A 19,566-nucleotide genomic window follows, 5' to 3' on the forward strand; every position below is an offset into this window, starting at 1 on the left:
AATTATTTTGTTTTGGTCTTCTTAAATCACACAAGGTTAATACAATCCAATTTAAGGATGGGCTAGAATTATCAGTCAAATTTGCCATTCTCTAAGCACAATGGAAGAATGTGACAATTGAAGACCCACTGCCAAAAAAGTTGATAATGTTGCAGTTGTATGCAGAAACAACATCTTGAATTTTAGTGATCAAAGATCACATGGCTCAAAGGGGCTGCAAGAAGAGAGAACAACCAAGGCAAGGTCAGAGTAACCACTTCAAAAACCAAGCACTGAATTTTCCTCTTTCTCGCATGGTCATGATATTCCCTAACCTTATATTTAATTATTATCGAAAGGCAAAAGGCCCACAGCATATGATACAATATAGACATCCATACACCTCTATGCTCTTGCAAATACACAGAGCAAAGAGCACTGAAAACACAAATAAATGTCAAGAATCATAGCCTGAAAACTCCCACTTTTTTAAAAATTATTTATTTATTTATTTATTCGCTGCTTTGGGTTTTCATTGCTGTCGTGTGAGCTTTCTCCGGTTGCGGGGAGCAGGGGCTACTCTTCATTGTGGGGCATGGGCTTCTCATTGCTGTGGCTTCTCTTGTTGCGGAGCATGGGCTCTAGGCATGAGGGCTCAAAGGTTGTGCTTTGCAGGCTCTAGAGCACAGGCTCAGTAGTTGTGGCGCACAGGTTTAGTTGCTCCTCAGCATGTGGGATCTTCCCGGACCAGGGCTCGAACCTGTGTCCCCTGCGCTGGCAGGCAGATTTCAACCACTGCGCCACAAGGAAGCCCAAAGCTCCCACTTTTCTTTGTGTCTATCATAGTATTATAAAATGCAACATAAATTAGTAAAAGTTTATAGGAAAAGGATAACTACATCAACCAAATGTGCACACTGATTGAAAACACATTCTAATTTCAGAAAATGTAAAACATTATAATCCAAGTATGCTTAAAATCAATGGAATGTGGTAATTTTAGGCATTTCTACTTCATGAATTTAAATGGAGCTAATTTATCATGGTCCTAGGCACTCTAATTAATCATAACAAATACCCCCTAGGAAGAGCAAATCCCACCAAAAAGCATTCATAGGCCTATAGTTTTATTTCCCAAAATTAGACTACCATATTTAGCCATATTTGTTTCTGTATTTTACTCACAGATGAGATTGTACCTCCATTCCAGAAATTTACATTTTATGTTGAGTTTTTAACCATTTACAAAACTACTTTGAAATGTAAGTGGGGCATTTATTAGAGAAAATATCTCTTAATTAAAGTGAAGAAGTTGGGGAAAATACCCTTATGGTCCCAGTGAAAAGGCTGCCTGTCACTTCCTGCTTTTTGTTTGTTAATTTGTTTGCATGTGCCTCCACCTGCCCTAACAGTTTTTTCACAAATGTCATCCTGATGTTCACTGCAGCACTACTTACTATACCAAAGCAAAATTTTATAATATTAAAACAACCTAAACAGCCAACAGCAGGAGAATGTTTATTGTACATCTGTGTGATAGAAAGAATGCTGTACAGTAATTTAATATAATGTTTTCAAGATACTTACTGGCAAAAAAAATGCTCACAATACAATGTTCAATTAAAAAAAATCAAGATCCAAAAACATAGGCAGAACACTCTATGACATACATCAAAGCAAGATCCTTTTGGACCCACCTCCTAGAATCATGGAAATAAAATCAAGAATAAATAAGTGGGACCTCATGAAACTTAAAAGCTTTGGCACAGCAAAAGAAACCATAAACAAGACAAGAAGGCAACCCTCAGAATGGGAAAAAATAGTTGCCTATGAAACAACGGACAAAGGATTAACCTCCAAAATATACAAGCAGCTCATGCAGCGTAATACCAAAAAAGCAAATAACCCAATCCACAAATGGGTGGAAGACCTAAATAGACATTTCTCCAAAGAAGACATACAGATGGCCAACAAACACATGAAAAGATGCTCAACATCACTCATCATCAGAGAAATGTATCACCTCACACCGATCAGAATGGCCATCATCACAAAATCTGGAAACCACAAATGTTGGAGAGGGTGTGGAGAAAAGGGAACTCTCCTGCACTGTTGGTGGGAATGTAAGTTGGTACAGCCAGTATGGAAAACAATTTGGAGGGTCCTTAAAAAACTACAACTAGAACTACCATATGATCCAGTAATCCCACTCCTGGGCATATACCCAAAGAAAACCAGAATCCCAAAAGAAACATGTACCATAATGTTTATTGCAGCACTATTTACAATAGCCAGGACATGGAAGCAACCTAAATGCCCATCAACAAATGAATGGATAAAGAAGATGTGGCATATATATACAATGGAATATTACTCAGCTATAAAAAGGGATGAGATGGAGCTATATGTAATGAGGTGGATAGACCTACAGTCTGCCATACAGAGTGAAGTAAGAAAGAGAAAGACAAATATTGTATGTTAACTCACATATACGGAATCTAAAAATGGTACTGATGAACTCAGTGACAAGACAAGAACAAGGACGCAGATGCAGAGAATGGACTGGAGAACTCGAAGTTTGGGGGGCGGGGGGTGAAGGGGAAGCTGAGATGAAATGAGAGAGTAGCACAGACATATATATACTACCAACTGTAAAATAGATAGCCAGTGGGAAGTTGTATAACAAAGCGAGTTCAACTCGAGGATGGAAGATGCCTTAAGAGGAGTGGGACGGGGAGGGTGGGGGGGACTCGAGGGAGGGTGGGGGGGAGTCGAGGGAGGGAGGGAATACAGGGATATGTGTATAAAAACAGATGATTGAACTTGGTGTACCCCCAAAAAAATAATTTAAAAAAAATCAAGATCCAAAGCTCTACATACATAAAATATGATCTTGATTATGCTTCACTTTAAAAATGTCTATTTATTATATTCATACATAGAAGAAAACCCTTGAAGGAAATCCTCCAACAATTCAATACACAGTTTTTTCTAAGGAATAGGATTTCAGGAAATTTTAATTTTATTATTTTATAGTTCTCTTTCAAATTTTATACAAAAAATATTACTCCTTTTTTGAGAGAATGAATTTTATAATTCATTAATAAGCTTAATAATGTACCTAAAAAGTTAGAAAGGAGACACAAGGAATATATAGAGTTATTAAGAAATCAAATGGATAAAATATGTGAATGCACTTTGAAATCTAAATAGAATTATACACATATATCATTACTTAATTTTTAAATAATAACTTAAATTTCTACTGCAACTGCATAAAAATAGATTAGATACTAGTTAAGGTGGAGGTTTATTTGGGTTCATGAGCTAGTGTCTGAGATATCAAGACAAGTTTCAAGATCACAAACTTCAATCCTTTACACTCAATTATTTATAAACAAACAAGCTCTGTTTTTTATCCCTGACCAAATGTTCAAGAAATTATATAGTGTCTTAATTATTCTCTCAAAGAACTGGAATAAGAATGCAGGTATTTTGACAGGTATCCACTTGGGCTACAATGTTGCAAGAACAACCAATCACTTTTCTTTTTTAATTGGAGTATAATTGCTTTACAGTGTTGTGTTAGTTTGTGAATCAGCTGTGAAGTGAATCAGCTATATGTATACATATATCCCTTCCCTCTTGGACCTCTCACTGCCATCCCACCCATCTAGGTCATCACAGAGCACCGAGCTGAGCTTCCTGTTCTTTATAGCAGGTTCCCACTACCTACCTACTTTACACATGGTAGTGTATATATGTCCATCCTAATCTCCCAATTCATCCCGCCCTGCCCTTCTCTTCCTGTGTCCACATGTCCGTTCTCTACATCTGCATCTCTATTCCTGCCCTGGAATTTTTCTTCTGAAAAAATTACCTATTAATCTCACTTTTAATATATTTAATATGTACTACAGTCAGAAGGATGTATACAACTGAAAATGTCTAGATGACAAAGAAAAATTTCTTCACTGATCTATTTAGGTAATATTCTCCTGCACTTGGTAAAAGTAATCTTCCAACTATTTCTTAAGGAATTTGTCATGCACTAAATATTCTCCATAGAACTTAAAAACCTTGGGCTCATAAAGATGCCAACAAACTAGGCAGAGAAGCTATCTGGTTCTCAAAATGGACCATAAAATGAACAGAACACACACCTGCAGTACGCAAACTTTCATCTGATCTGCTGTTTAAACGGCCCTCACTTAAATGAAAAAGCGTAATTGTGAAGAATTTAAAGTAATATTCTTGTAGCATTTTAGTTTACAAAATACTTTTCATACAGATTATCTCAATTAATTTAATATGCCTGCTTTCTTTACAAGGTAGGAATTACCTACCAGATATGGAAATGGCTAAACCTCAGAATCCACAGCTTGTTAAAGGTGGATCTACTGGGTTGACCAAAACGTTCATTTGAGTTTTTCCATAAGGTGTTACAGAAAAACCCGAACAAACTTTTTAGCCAACCCAACAGAACTTGAACTTGGAAACTTTGCCTCAACATACTGGGCATTCTGTACCATTTAACCAGAAGGCAGGCCATCGTATCTTCAGCACTATAAGACAAGGACACAGCAGGAGAACGGGAAGGAGGATGGTCTCAGCTCAAACTGGCATGCTGAAAATGAATCTTGGACAATAACATTCACAGGGGAAATTACAGCTAGGACACTAGAATCACAGGATGCTACGGTTCAACCATTTGACTGCACAATTCCAGAGACAACAGGTGAAACTTTCCAATATAAACAAGAAGATACCTTGGCCCAGAACACAAAGACTGAGTACATATAAAGGCCTTTGCCTTTGCTCACGTTGACATTGATGGCACAAGTTGCAAGTACCATTCTCAGGTGCCTAATGTTTCAGACAACAGGTATTCACTGCTCTGGGTCAGGAGAGACTACAATCTAGTTAGACCTAGTGGCCAAAAAGCAGTAGCATAAATCAAAGCACTGAGGACGTGGACTCACTTCAAAATATAAGAGATCTTATCAGAGTCAAGAGACATAGCATAGGCAAGGTCCAAAATGACACGGAGGGCTTTGCCTTCTACATTTTCAGCACTGGGCCCCTCAAGGTGCGAAGCAGACACCAAGAAGGAAGCCTGTGCTAGAAATCAGCAGCACAGGAAAAAGACAGGGATGCTTTGGAAACAGACTGACCTGTCCCCCAACACTCTGCTCTCCACCACATCAGCACAGGGCCAGGCACACAGAGATTACAGAGGTTACATAAACTGGTTCAGATGCTTCTCTCAGATAAATATGGGCCCATAGCTTTGCTTGTTGACATACTTTCATGAATCTGGGGTGGAAACTGCAACTTACTTTATGGACTTTATGAACGTGGCCAGATCAGACTGCAAAGTTTTCCACCTAAACTGCAAATGTACCAAGGCAGAGAAGAATGAGAGTGCAGACAAAAACTTTTCCCTCCTGGTTATATATTTCTAGCTCCTAGATGAGGGCCAAGATCAACAAATGCTAAGTCACTAAACTAGGCTCTTAGTAAAAGTTTGCCCTGGGAGAATTACTAAGCCACTAAAGCCTCAGTATCCTTATCAGCAAAATAAAGAGGGAAGGTTGTGAAGATTAAATGAGATAATATATGTAAAGTGCTTGGCTCTTTACCCCCAAATTAGCATTCAATAAATGGTAACTCTCACAATTGTATAATACAAAACAATACTCATAAAATACTAACAAGTTAGTATCCTAAATGAAATAGTCTATTTTTACTTTGTTTTACTTTCCAAGAAAAAAAGCTAACTTATACCCCGAGAAAGATGACTGCTCTAAATCAAATGCTTATCAACTAAGATAGATAGATATATTGATTAGATATAGATAGACAGGTATACATTCACAAATAGAAGCAGACAGACATCAGATATGAGAAGACAATCTAAAAGAAAAGTTTAAACTAAATCTACTATGTTATAAATATAAATAAAATTAGATTTACACCTTGGCACTCTCACCTCGCCACTCAGTAGTAGGATAAAGACAAACATCTGTAAAAAAAATCTTATGACTGCAAAATAAAATTTTTGTTCTATTTTCTTCAAAAATATCATTCAAAGATGTTCAGAATTAAATGGAGAAAATACGGATTAGCTGTGATATGACTTCTTAGTATTTTATCATTACTGAAGTAATTAACAGACAAATTTCCAGAAAAAAGAAACAAGATAATTTTTCCACTGCTTTGAAAAGAGTTTCATTCATTTTTAGACTCACTGTTAAAACTTATTTCTAACTGGTAATGACCAGGTAGCTTGTTACAGACCCTCCCCAACCACTCCAACACCCACACACTAAGAACAATTAGAAAAGCTGGGCACAACACACACACACACACACACACCCACACACACACACACACACACACACACACACACATCCATTTGAAAGCATCAATGAGCTAATAAGACAGCCAGGACCTAAGGAGTAAAGACACCTTAGAGAAGGGAAGTAAACTAGTGAGTCTGACAGTCTTTGAAGTTGTTATTCTCAAGTAATTTGCCAGTTTCTAGGTAGTACAGAGCCAACAGGCTAAAAGGCGGGGCAGAAAGCAACAGTTAAGAGGTTGGAAATCAGCAATGAGCTTTTGGCAGTCCCATGTGGCTGGGAAGAGACCAAGAAGGAGGGGGTTATATAAACACCCATAATTCCTGATAAGACCTTGGAAAGGCTATACTTCAAAAATTAAGATAAACTGGAAATAGTATTCTCAAACCTGAAACCTAACTTTCACCAGCTCATTCTCAGAATGGATTAGTGTAAATTACCCCACACTAACACCTGCAAGAAAGCAAAAGTAAATCCTCTCAGAAGGAAAATAACATCATGCAGAGCCTGAAATCACCTCTCTGATTTTTCATACACAATGTCCAGCATCCAAACAAAATTACAAGGCATGCAGGTGACCATTAGCTTACAGCTGAGTTGTTGCTGAAACTGACACACAGAGGTTTTGTAACTCTCCAGCCTGAAATTCCAATTTTTGGATGGATCAACTCAGACTCAAGAACTACCATGGTGGGAAGGGCTAAAAACTTGCTTGTTCAATAGAAAAGGTATATTCAAGAAAATGCTGGTCTGAGCCCAGAAGCATCTCAGCTTTACATCTTAAAAAGTAGCAAGTATCTCTCTGTGGGGAACTTTACCTGCTCTGCTACCTGAGGCAAAGCCACTGACTCAATAGGGTCCTTGATTCACAGAAATTCCCTAAATATCTGGGCCCGGTTCACGGATGGTTTGGCTAAGCCGAAACCCAACGGGTACTGTGGCTAGTCAGCCTCAGTGTCAGCTATGCAGAAGAAAAGCAGATGTAGTTGCTCCAGTCAGAGGACAGGGCTCAGACTTTTGGGTTATCACCAATGGCATCGCTGTTTGGTCTGCCATTTGGAAAATTATAGACTGTAAGATTAAGAAGACCCTTCTTTGGAAACAGGAACATGGGAACAATGTCTGCTGACTGAACTGTCTGAAGCACTCATGCAGATGCTCACAGGAAGGGCTGTGAACCAACTGAAGCCAAGCTGCTGATGGAGCCCGACTCTGTTTCTAACAAAGAGGGCTAGCACTGCAGGGCAGACGGGTGACTCCTACCAAAAGTTGACCAATCGGTCTCACAATGGGAGAGGCCATGTCACAAGGGGTGTCCCCCCTCCCGCTCCTGGTAGGTTGGCTACATCAGACTTTCAACGCCCTCTCAGGGCCAGCAGTGCTGCCTCACCACTGTTGATACTTTTTCAGGTTACTGGTTAGCAGTTTCCAGCCACACCACTGTGGCCCTTGAAACTAATCTGTGTACTCAACAATGGACTGATTGTCCAACTCTTTCTCCCTCATTCCCCCCTGGTTCATATACTTTAGTAAGGCAGGTCGATCAGTGAGTGCAGGTATTCCAAGAAAGGGGTCATCCCTTCTTGGCCACTTCCTGGGTAATGATCAGGACAAAGGGGAAGAATTATAGGGCATTATATAGATATATTTTGAAAATAGAGGACTCCGTCTAGACCGGTGCTGGGCATGATGCATTTTTCTTTCCCTAACAGCACCCCCAGGCCAGCCTAGATGACACACCCTTCACGTGGCAGCATAACTGAAAGGGGGTGTCAGGGATTCAAGCTTAACTCTGGTAACGTTTTATAAAAGTACCTTGTCCCTCTTACATCTGATCCTTCCAGATGAAGGGTGTAGGTGTGAGTAGAGGATGACTGAAAAAGAAGTGAAATTAGAGCTACTGAAACAGGACACCGAGTTTTGTGGATAACACTGCTGTGAACATTCTTGTACAAGTCTTTGGTGCATATACATGTAAGCATCTCTAGAGGAAGAGCAACAACCCAGCACCTGGGGAGGAAACACCTCAGAGCCCAGGAGGTATGAGGGAGGAATATTATGATTTTTTGTCTTTTAGAGTTGCACCTGAAGCCTTCCTCCAAAGGGAAAGCATCCTGGTGTGGCAATCCAAAGCCACTGCAAGTGCATTCTGTTTTACTTACTGCTGCATCTTCTGTGATCCACTTGATTGCTTGGACCACAGAGCAGCAAGGGAGGGCTGCAGCTCCTGCACCTTTCACACTAAGCACTTCCAGATGCTGTCCCCATCCCCACTCATTTGATGGGCAGACAAATGCCATAAAGAAAAAGACAGATAGTTTATACTACATTAAAGTTTTAAACTTCTCTTCAACAAAAAATACCTTTACGAAAGTAGAAATGCAAACCAGAGTGGGAGAAAATATTTACAATACATATAACTGACAAAGTGCTCGTGTCTTCACATATACTAGGATGAACAAAATGGAATTCTGATATTCAATCGTTTTGACATTCAAAGATGACAATTCATATAACTTAAGTTAATATTTAAAAATTCTTACAGATCAATAAGACATGACAACCCAATAGAAAATGGGCAAAACATTGAACAAGCACTTCAAAACAGAGAATAATCAAATGGTCAAGAAATACCTGAAAAGGTGTTCAACCTCATTGTCAGAGAAATGAAAATGAAAACCAACAGAATATACTACTGCACACCCACTAGAATGCTTAAAACTAAAAAGATTGATGATACCAAGTATTGGAAAGGATGTGGAGCAACTGGAATTCTTATACACTGCTGGCAGGAATATAAATTGATATAACTATTTGGAAAACTGTTTAGCAGTAATTATTGAAGTTGAATATAAATAAGTCCCATGAAACAACAAGTGCATTTCTGGGTATACACCAAACAGAAACATATACATGTACATGCACAAAAGATTTGTACAGAATTTCCATAGCCATATTACCTGTAACAGCTTCAATCTGGAAACAATCCAAATGTCCCATCAACAGTAGATAAAGAATGGGTAAAGACACTGTCATATACTCATCCAGTGGAATACTACAAAGAAACTGAAAAGGAATGAATCACAACAGCCAAAGACGTGGATGAATCTCACAGATATGATGTTGAGGGAAAGAAGCCTAACACAGAAGGGTATTTATTGCACAAGTCTATGATGAAGTTCAAAAACAGGCAAAAGCAATCCATGATGTCAGAAGTAAGGACGGTGGCTAGCCATGGATAGAAGCATGGAAGAGGAACAGACATGAGGTTAGTTTTTGATCACGTCAATGGCCTGATCTGGATGCTGCTTACAAAAATGTAGTCACTTTGTGAAAATTCAAGAAGCAGCACACGTGATTTGTGCGCTCTTCTGTATGTATGCAATACTTTGAAAAACATGTTTATGTTTAAGTTGTTAAAAGAACAACATTCAAACAATTTTTAATACTGAAGTATTAAAAAGTAAAGAGAAATTATGAACATGAACCCTTAGCAACACTGGAGGCCAATCAGGACCAGAGGACACTGTCTTACTGGAAAGATCTTATTGATAAGGTGAGGATGTACTGCTGCTACTGAAGGAAAAGAAAGTGGCTTAAAACATATAAATATTAGTTGGTGAAAATAACATTTACTAGCTTGATGGATACACCGGACATGTTGATAGTAACGTCTCTCACACCCACCAAACTTTCTATGGAACTCCCTCACCCACAGCCCCTGCTGTTTGACAGCCTTTTATGGACCAGTCAGAGACCAACGGTCTTGTCTAGTCCCAATACATGAACAGAGTCAAGCAGATTCTCTCTCACAAAAAGACAAGCTTGAACATACTGAGTGAATAAGAGATGCTGCGGTGAGAACTGAAGCAGTAAAAACGCAGAACGTGGCCACAGTACATTGAGTCAGTACCACATGGGGCACGGCAGCCTGACGTTAGGGGAAGTAAAAATTATGAGAAAACAAAAGCAGTGAGGAACCAAAGAGGCATAAACACACTGAAAAACATGCCAGCCAGTACCAATGTCCAAAGCATAGCTAGGTCACAATAAAGGAAGAGCGATACATGCCCTTATATTGCCTTACAATATTCCCACTGTTCCCCCATCACACACAGAGGTGCCCGTTATTCAAGACAACTTGAGTTCATATCTCTTCCTTGCAATCAAAAGAGCCTAAAGCAAATAATCATGGGACAGAAACCAACTAACTCTAGAAAAGCTTAGCAACACTAGAAAAAACAAACGACACACTTGATTAATGAAACCTTAGTAACTGCCTTAAAATAGCATTAACTACTGCTGGATCTCAGAATTGATTTTGAAAGATGGATGAAACACTGGTTTATGGATGATGTCCTGACTGTTGCAAAACTATTCAAAATACTGAGTGATGAGAAGCATGAATGGCATCAGCGGAGAAAGCACTGACTCAACTCTAAACAAGACTCTTCCAGCTGCTAAAAGCTTGGTAAATGGACTTCAGTAAAGAAAAGAAGATCCCTCAGTAACAGAACCACCAATAATTTAATTTCTCCGAGACTGTGGTCAAATCATGAAAATACTTTTACACTGTGACCATGGTGAAAAACTGATTTCAGATTTCTTTTCTTTAGGATTCAACAGGCCAGAACGTATTTGAAAGCTAATTCTACTACCTTTATGTCTTCACAACTACTGTCTCAAGTCCCCTCCTTTATAATGATATCAAAGGGACAAAATGATGATAATTACAGTAACACACATTAAAACAGAAACACATCACAAACTCTCTCCACGATCGCTCTTTTCAGAGCTACACCTAGCACAATCTTCAGCGCCAAACAAAGGCTGTGCCAAAAAAGGAAAAACTTCCTGTTTACAAGTGAAATAATTTGATGTCTGGGACTTGCTTTAAAATAGTCGAACAGCAACAGCAACAAAGGCATGTGTGGAAAAAAACAGAGATAACAAGAAAGCAGAGAGCTGAAGATTGTTGAAGCTGGACGATAAGTGTACTGGCGTTCCCTAAACTGTTCTGTTTTGTCTGTGTTAAATTTAAAGTATCTTTTTAAAGAGGAAGCAAGGAAAAAACTGCCTAAGGGACCCTAGTACTGAAAGCAACAAGAAGAAAATCAAAAAGGAATTATATTAGAAAGGGAGTAATAAAAACACCAGCTGACAACTGTGCTGACTATGTGCTGGGCCCTGCATAGAGAACTTGGCATGGACTGTGGCCTTTGAGTCTCCCAACAACCAGATGATGCAGGTACTATGGGGATCCCCATCACAGACAGGGGTCCAGGCTTAGAAAGAGAAATGGCTCATCATGTATCTGGTGAGCAGCTGAGTGGAGTCTGAAACCCCCGTGGTTTAACTCCTGAACTGAACCATATACCATACTACCATCTGACCCAGAAAGCGATATTCTTAAAGTTAGAAGAAAGCAAATTCATACTGGATATGAGTGGCCTCCTATTCCTACACATCTTTGACATTATCTTGTTATGATTTCTTCTGTAATGAGTTATGATGCTCCACAGTGAGCCTTAGGCCAGGCTACTACCTCCTCATTCCCACATTTCTAACCCAGGAAACCTCCTAGCTTTCCTAGCTCTCTTTGACAGCATTAAGCCTCCTGTTTATATTAGTCACACAAATGGCATGAGTTCATAAATACAGTGCAGGAAATGAATCAGGCATTGTCTACATTAAATCAGAAAAGGACACAATAAAACATTTCAGGAACCCAAAAAGAATGCAAATACCAGTAACCAGGGTCCCTCAGATCCCCACTGTTTCCATCATCATTGGTCTCAGCGATGTCACAATGGTAAGTACGGGAGGAGCTAATAGAAGAATTACGGCCTGCATTAAAAAAAAAAAAAAGCGCTAAAGGGCTGATAAATTTCATTTTTAAGCATAGCTTTTCTTAAGGCTGTTGTGTTTGTATCTTCTCAGATCTTACGAGGACTCTTTCATTAACTTACTGTACTCTGATGCTGTAACTTATACAGGCCTCCCCAACTTTCTCATTTCTTTCTCTACAGTTCAGAAAGAAAAGAAATATTATTTAAGTAAACACAGGTAGCTCAAACTTGGTTTTTTTTCCTGCCCTTGCATTCACTATGAGGAGTTTTAAGAAAAATGATTTGAATCTTCATTTTTTGTGAATCATAAGTTTTTCAAGTGCTACTAAAAAGGAAAAGCGTGAGAACATGTGCTTTCTGCATCTCTGTTCCACTCACTGATACCAATGTTTTCTCAAATAAAAGAAAAAGGAAAACTTGCTACTGGTTTTTTTTTCCCCCAAATACACACACAATCATATTTGAATTCCTTGGGCAAAAGTGGTAAAATATACCCTTTGGTGGAGCCAAAATAATGTATTTATAACTTCACAATCAGCTAATATTTGCAAATTATACCAATTAAAATATAATGAATAATTTTGGAATAATGGCCAAATATTATACAGTAACCAAACATGTACCATAGTACTCATTGATAACTAACAAACAGCATTTCTAGTTTTGTTTCAATATTAACTAAGATTTTACTATATAGTCTTGAATTAAGGTAAACTAATTTCAGAGAGGAATTTATACTGTGATTAACTTAACAGAATCATTAGTGCTGAAAAATAAAGCAACCCAAATTGTACACAGATTGGATTTACAACTCATGTCTTGAAATACGTCTTAATGATACAAATAAAAACCTGTAAACTCCAGTATATACAACTGTATAACAAATGTTTAATATTTAATGATGGAAGAGCAACTCAATAAACACACACACACAATACACACACACAAACATACACACGTATCCTTTTCTTATAGGACAAATAAACAGGCATAAAAACATAAGGCTAATTTAAAATTGTGAAAATTAGGATTTCAGACCTGAGTGAATCTATATTGTTTGTCAATATGGGCTTTTTCCCACTACAAAATAGTCTTAAGTACTTCTATTCTACAAAGTTATATTTTGAATGTAGCATGCATATTTATTGAAAAATATGGACAAGTCAAGTAAAAAGTATAATCTTCATTAAACAAACAGCAATATCAACAACTGTTTTAACAAATACTATTTGCTTGCTAAAACCAGAAACACTGGTTATCATACATGCTTTAGGACTTATCATCCAATGAAAGAAAAATATCTCTATTTTTTAATTTCTGAAAGAAGGAAAAAATTTGTCACACTACAAATATTTTCCACCATTTAGTAGTACATTTAGCACTCACATTAAAATCCACGAAAAAATACTTGTCACAATAAAAATTCATTTTTATGTACATTTGTCACATCAAAGATGGATTTTTCTATGTTGAATTCTTAACGATAAGTACAATAATATAAATAGTAAGGTTTAGCGTAATTAAAATTAAAATAACTATATTTTACTAATCCATAGATTATTCTTCTTCATTTAAGTCTAAACTGGAAGAATGATTACAAAGTTTAAGTGATAAATCATTTCTTTCCTAAGTTACATTTTTAAATATTTTATAAGATTTAACAAATATTTTTATTCCATTTACCCTTTATTTGTGTTTAATAAGCAGAGGTTGAAAAGAAAATACTGAGTTCGTTATTGTACTTCAATTAAACAACATGAACTGGAACAAAAACCCATCATCCACACTTCCCACCCTCCACAAATATTTCAGGGCTTGCATGCAGCTCTGCCTAATTCGATAAAATGATTAAAATCCTCTGCTTGTGGTCAAGTTAGGAAAGCTAAAATGACTGGCTAGAAATGAGGTGACAGGGGAAATCGCCTAAACTTTAATCCCTTAAAATTAAATCAACATGTTTAATTCAGCACAAATATGATAAGTATCTACTACTTTAAACCTTCAGAACTAAGAAGATATTTCCCCCTATAAAACAACTGAAACCAGGCTGAAGAGAATGCTTAACATTACCAGGAAAATAAGAATAAAGACGGCTTTGCTCCTATATGTTTTTCCAGCAGGAAAGACAGATACAGACAAACAGATCAGACTAACTGGGATGTATACTTTCACCCTTAGAGCAAATATTTTTAAAGATTCCCTACTGAAGTAAATGAATGCCACATAAAATTGTTTAAACATAAATCCCATTTTTCTTTGAAAATGCAATGGTCTACAACTGTATTTCTCAAGAATTAAACTGTCCTTTAAACAGGTTTTAAGGGGAAATAAGAATAACGAAACAGTGATTCACATACTAAAACCCCAACCCCATCCCACCCAAATCTGAAATTTCCTGAAGCTCAGTGGATTTAAATAGTCTAGTTAAGTAAGGCACTCTTCAAGATTATTGAGTCTTCCTACCTGGAGTTGGACTTTGGTTATTTCCCTAAAGCTCTGTCTTATGGTAGGTAAAAATGAAGGAACATTACCAATCTCCAAGAACTGAAGTGAGGTTCAAATTAGACTAGATAATAGAAGATAACACTGAGCTTGGCACATAGAAGGTACTTACTAAATGCAAATTCCCTTCCCCCCTAAACACCTTCACTAGGAGCAAAAGGTAAGTTTTTCATTTTTCCATAAACGGAGCTCTTTTAGAAAGAAGTACCACCAACACACATTTTCAAGAAAAGGAACACCACTTAAAATTTTCCGTAACTGAGCGCAAATTTTGATCACATCACCATAACTATCCCTAAGAACAGCTACTATGGAAGGTTGGTAAGAGAGCCTTGTGATCTCCCAAGGACCTACCAAAGTGAAATCTTGGGACACTATTGAGAAAACAGAGCAATGCAAATATTCCTTCAACCTATGCACATCTGGAAAGTGAAAAAAACCTTTCTTTTTTCTTAACTGGAAATAGTTTAAGATAAAATGGTGAAAGAAAGGAAGGAAGGAGGGAAAGAGGGAGAGAAGGAAGAAGAGGGAGGGAGGGAGGAAAGAAAGAAGGAAAGAAGAAAAAAGGGGAAAAACCCTTCATTTTCTTTTGTCAACCAACTTACCTTCAATTATTATTTAGAAGAAGCAAACCAATGACTGTTTTCTTCTTAAAACTTACCACAGCTAATTAGAATTTTGTAATTATTTGAAGAAGTAGAATTTAAACTGGCAAGAATGATTAGAGGCATTTTATAGCAAGAATTACATCAAATGCCACTGTCACTGCAACATGATGCCTTCCAATGTGAATGATAAGAACGTCTTTGTCTCAAGCAATCATGTTTCTATAGTTTTGCACATCTGCTGACTGAATTTATGAGAATGTCCACTTCAATCACCTGCTTGGCCTTAGTCATGCAGAGGCAGTATTTACTACAGAGACTGGTAATCTTTAAATCTTGTGAAATTGTCTTTCACATCCTATATACAGCAAAAAGCTCACACTATCTGTTAAAATCTTAGAAACAGGAGATGCCATTATTGGAAGGCAACTCAGAAATCATCTTAGCCAAACTCTTAATTTTTATTAAAGAATCTGAAAACAGATTTCATTAATAGAAAAAAACAGAGGAAATGTTAAGAGATTTGCCTTTAAGAAGTTACACAGAAATGGTGGAGGAAACCCATTCTGCCTCGCTAAGTCCTGTTTGAAGCCCTAACCTTCAAGTATGTTTATGGGATTGATGGAGATATTTATGTGGAAAGTTCCAGAAGCACACTTGGAGAAGCAGACCTTGACAGGATCCCTGCCCAGCGCCTCACATCCACCCTCTACCTCACCAGTTTCACAGGTCCATCATGTCTAGGTGCCTGAGATGATGTGAGCACATTAACAATACAAATTAAATGAAAGAGAACCAACTGCATGAGCTTTCGATTTAAGGTAAACTGTTTCTTCTTGTTTCTTATTTTTGCAGTTTCTTCTTCATTCTTCAAACACACCCAGACAGTGCTACAGAAAAAATATCAGTCTGCTAAGCCAACTCAAGTCACAGAAGCATGTCTACCACAAGACAAACTTTGACAGATTTCCCAACCCAACTCCTAATCCATTTTGGAATGCTTGCTTCTCTACATCTCAGTTTTACTACAAACACCAAAGGTTCTAATTTCTAACCTCGAAGAGATGTATAAATGACTGAGAAATACCCACATGTTGTAAGATGATAAATAGAGAAAAAAAAAATTTTTTTGTAAGGAGACCTCTTTAGGAGTTCCATAAGAAAGTGGCATGAGAGTCAAACTATTCTGAGGTTACATTTCTTTATAAAGCATGGTTTAAAGAAAATTGTCCTGATGATGAGAGTCTAGATATTCTCCAAGTAGAAAAATTTTGGTTTTCATATAATGTTAACAGGTCAGACAGCCATGTTAAGGTGCAACAGGTAACAACTCCCCACTCCCAGCTTATAACAAAAGTGGCTATCTCTTGATATTAGTACAAACACAAAGAGAAAAAATAATCGGTAATTAAGTCAATGATATATCTTCAGAATAATTTAAAGTACCCTATTTTAGTCTAGACACTTTTAAAACCTATTGGTTTTTGCTCTCATGAGCATTGGAACACATGCCTTAAAAAAAAAACAAACAAAACTTACCAATAGAAAAGTTAAAAAAAATAGATCCTGAAAAAAAAAACTCTACCTATTTGCTCAAAACCCCTCCTCCTACTCTCAATTTAATTTCTAATATGCCTGACTTGAAATTTAAACTTATACTTCCAGTATCTATATCTACAAATTTGGAAATCAGTTTTTCAAAGAACTCTCAACGTGCCCTCAAAAAACAAAGGGCAAATCTTTACTTTTTCAGATGTATAAGTGTTATACCCAGTTTAAACAGTTAAGTCTGAATGATTTATAGTGAAATCAAAGTGGAAAAAAAATCAAACTTCTCCTAGAGCTAGTTTTAACTGCTCTTAATTGTACAAATTGTTTTATGAGCTCCCAGGGGTTATGTTGGCATCTTATTCATCTTTCCATAGGTAGCGCCTCCCACAGCTGCCCTCAAGGGTTTGAAGTAGAAGTTGTTTGGTTGGACTTACATGGAAAATTAAGCTGCTAGAAATTTTTATGTAACAACAGAGACCATCAGCCTGTTTTTTTCAAGGCGGAGATCTAGAAGCAAACTGGGAACACTTGCGAGCATAAAAATTAGTCTGCTTTACCTTTAATAACAAATGGTGATTTAAAAAAATACAAATTTCGCATTTGCAGGAATGGGGGGGGGGGGGAGGGCAGGAGTTACTAAATCTGGAGGGTTTTTTCCTCCCTGAGTGCAAAACATAGCAAAACTAATAAAACTATGACCCAGAATAAAAAGGTCACCTTCATTTTCAAAGCATTCATTTAAAAGTACACAGAAGCGTTCTTTAAAAACGCCCGCATGTTTACACATAGCAGGAATGTGGCTACCAAATATTAATCCTGAGGGAAACGGATACACATTTACCTTCATAATTAGACCCAGCAGGCCAAATGTTAGCAAAGTAAACTGACATAAACCACAAAGACAGACTGAAAGTGACCAACAGAAAGTGCCTGTCAGTCCGGGGAGCCCCGCTCGTTCCCTGCTCAGCCAGCGATCAAACATCTGCAGGCAAAGAAAGCTACGCGCACCAGCCGGGTAAAGGAGAAAACCAAACTTTTCCAAATAAGTTAGTTCCATCTTGCCAATCTAAATCCAACAGGTGTCAACACACGTCACCACACTAAATCCTTGAGAACAAGGTGTAGAGAAGCAATGGACGGTTAGCAATGAAGCTGAACTGACCCGACCGCTTTCAGGGTCTCGGAAAAAATAAAGCCGAGCCCCTATTCCAACGGATCACAAGGAGATGGAGGGCCAGGTGGGAGATGGAGATGGGGAGGCGCGGGGCGCCGTCCTGCCACGGACGCCGCAGAGGCATCTCGAATCTCGGAGCGCGGCCCCTGTGTTGGGTCCGGCCCTCGCCCTCTGGGGTTAGAAGAATGGGGACGCGCCGCGGCCGCAGGCACGGAGACGGGAAGGGGACGGCGCGTGGTACCTGCTTGTCCAGCGCGTCCCGGGCGCCGCCCGGCCCGGCCCCGGCCCTGGGTGGCGCGAGTGCCCGCTCGCAGCTGCAGCCCTCCAGGAGGTACATGCCCGCCGGGCGGCAGCTCTGCTCCCCCTCAAAGTAGAAGAGCACATTCTGGTAGAGGGCGAACCACTTTTCGTGCCAGCGGCTCGCCTCGGCTGCCTTCTTGCTCAGGAAGCCGCGCTTGGTGCCCTCTTTGCGCGCCAGGAAGGCCAGGTACAGGGCGTGCCCCTCGTTGTAGCGCACGCTCTTCTGCATGGTGAGGGCGCGGGGGGCTCACCCCTGCCTCGCGGCCATCTCCCGCCGGCTGCTCCGAGGGCGCGCCCGCTCGGCTCCCGACGGCGAAGGGCGCCCCCTCTCCTGACGCCGCGCACAGGGCGCGCCGTCGGCCTCCCGGGCGCCGCGCCGCGCGGGTCCGAGGGGCGCCGGGCTCGGGTCGGGGCGCGTGGTCCACCCCGACCGCCGGCCTGCCGGCCGAGCGGATACCCCGGCGCCCCCGACGCCCGCGTGGAGCGTGGCCCCGCGAGGGCGCCCGGCCGGCCGCCGCCTCGCCCAAAGTTGCGGGAGCACGAGCCCCCGCCGCGGGCTGGGGCGGCGCGACGCGCGGCAGCCTGAGGAGGACTGTCCTCGGGCAACTCGCTCCGGGAGACAGAAGGTAAAACGTCACGTGGGAGATCAGCTGTAATCGGCTTGGAGACCGATTTAAAGGGCAAAGTCGGCGCGGCGGCGGTGACGGCGGCGCGGCCCGCTCACCGCGGCGCGCGTCCCTCCCTCGCCCGCCGACCGGGCCGCTGCCTCTGCTGCTGCCGCGAAGGGGCGGTTCGCGCGGAGGTGGAGGCGCGCGGCGGCCGCACACACCCGCTCCCACACGCGCTCGATCGCGCACGCACACACACTCACAAACACAGACACATGCACACTCACAGGGCGCGCACAGTCCCAACACAAACGCTGGCGTTTGCACAATTACACACTCACTCACACAAACAGGAACACACAAATGCGCAGTCACAGACACCACACACTGCAACGTGTGCAAATACATTCGTGCAAATACACACAAGGCAGTACTTAAACACACAGAAAATTATGCACTCACATATATACGGGAACACCCACAATGAATATCCTACACACAAAAATACAAACCCATTTACAAATATATACGTAGGCAACTGCACACACGCACACACTGACACGCTCACCCAACACACACAAATCACACAGTCATCCACACGTTCAACCAAACGCACACAATATAGATATGTGCCCA

General features: G+C 39.9%; 1 protein-coding gene across 5 annotated transcripts in view; it reads right to left on the minus strand.

Annotated features, from left to right (window-relative positions):
* The window catches only part of RASGRF2 (Ras protein specific guanine nucleotide releasing factor 2), a 233,544-nt gene extending 214,493 nt beyond the window's left edge, over positions 1–19,051 (minus strand). For all 5 annotated transcript variants that reach the window (XM_057740270.1, XM_057740256.1, XM_057740266.1 and 2 more), the window contains exon 1: positions 18,264–19,051. In XM_057740270.1, coding sequence (XP_057596253.1) covers positions 18,264–18,551 — 288 coding nt within the window. In that variant the 5' untranslated portion in view covers positions 18,552–19,051. The remainder of the gene's footprint in view (positions 1–18,263) is intronic.
* Positions 19,052–19,566: the final 515 nt, after the last annotated feature.

This window comes from Hippopotamus amphibius, chromosome 1 (assembly GCF_030028045.1).
Source record: "Hippopotamus amphibius kiboko isolate mHipAmp2 chromosome 1, mHipAmp2.hap2, whole genome shotgun sequence".
NCBI classification, from domain to species: domain Eukaryota; kingdom Metazoa; phylum Chordata; class Mammalia; order Artiodactyla; family Hippopotamidae; genus Hippopotamus; species Hippopotamus amphibius.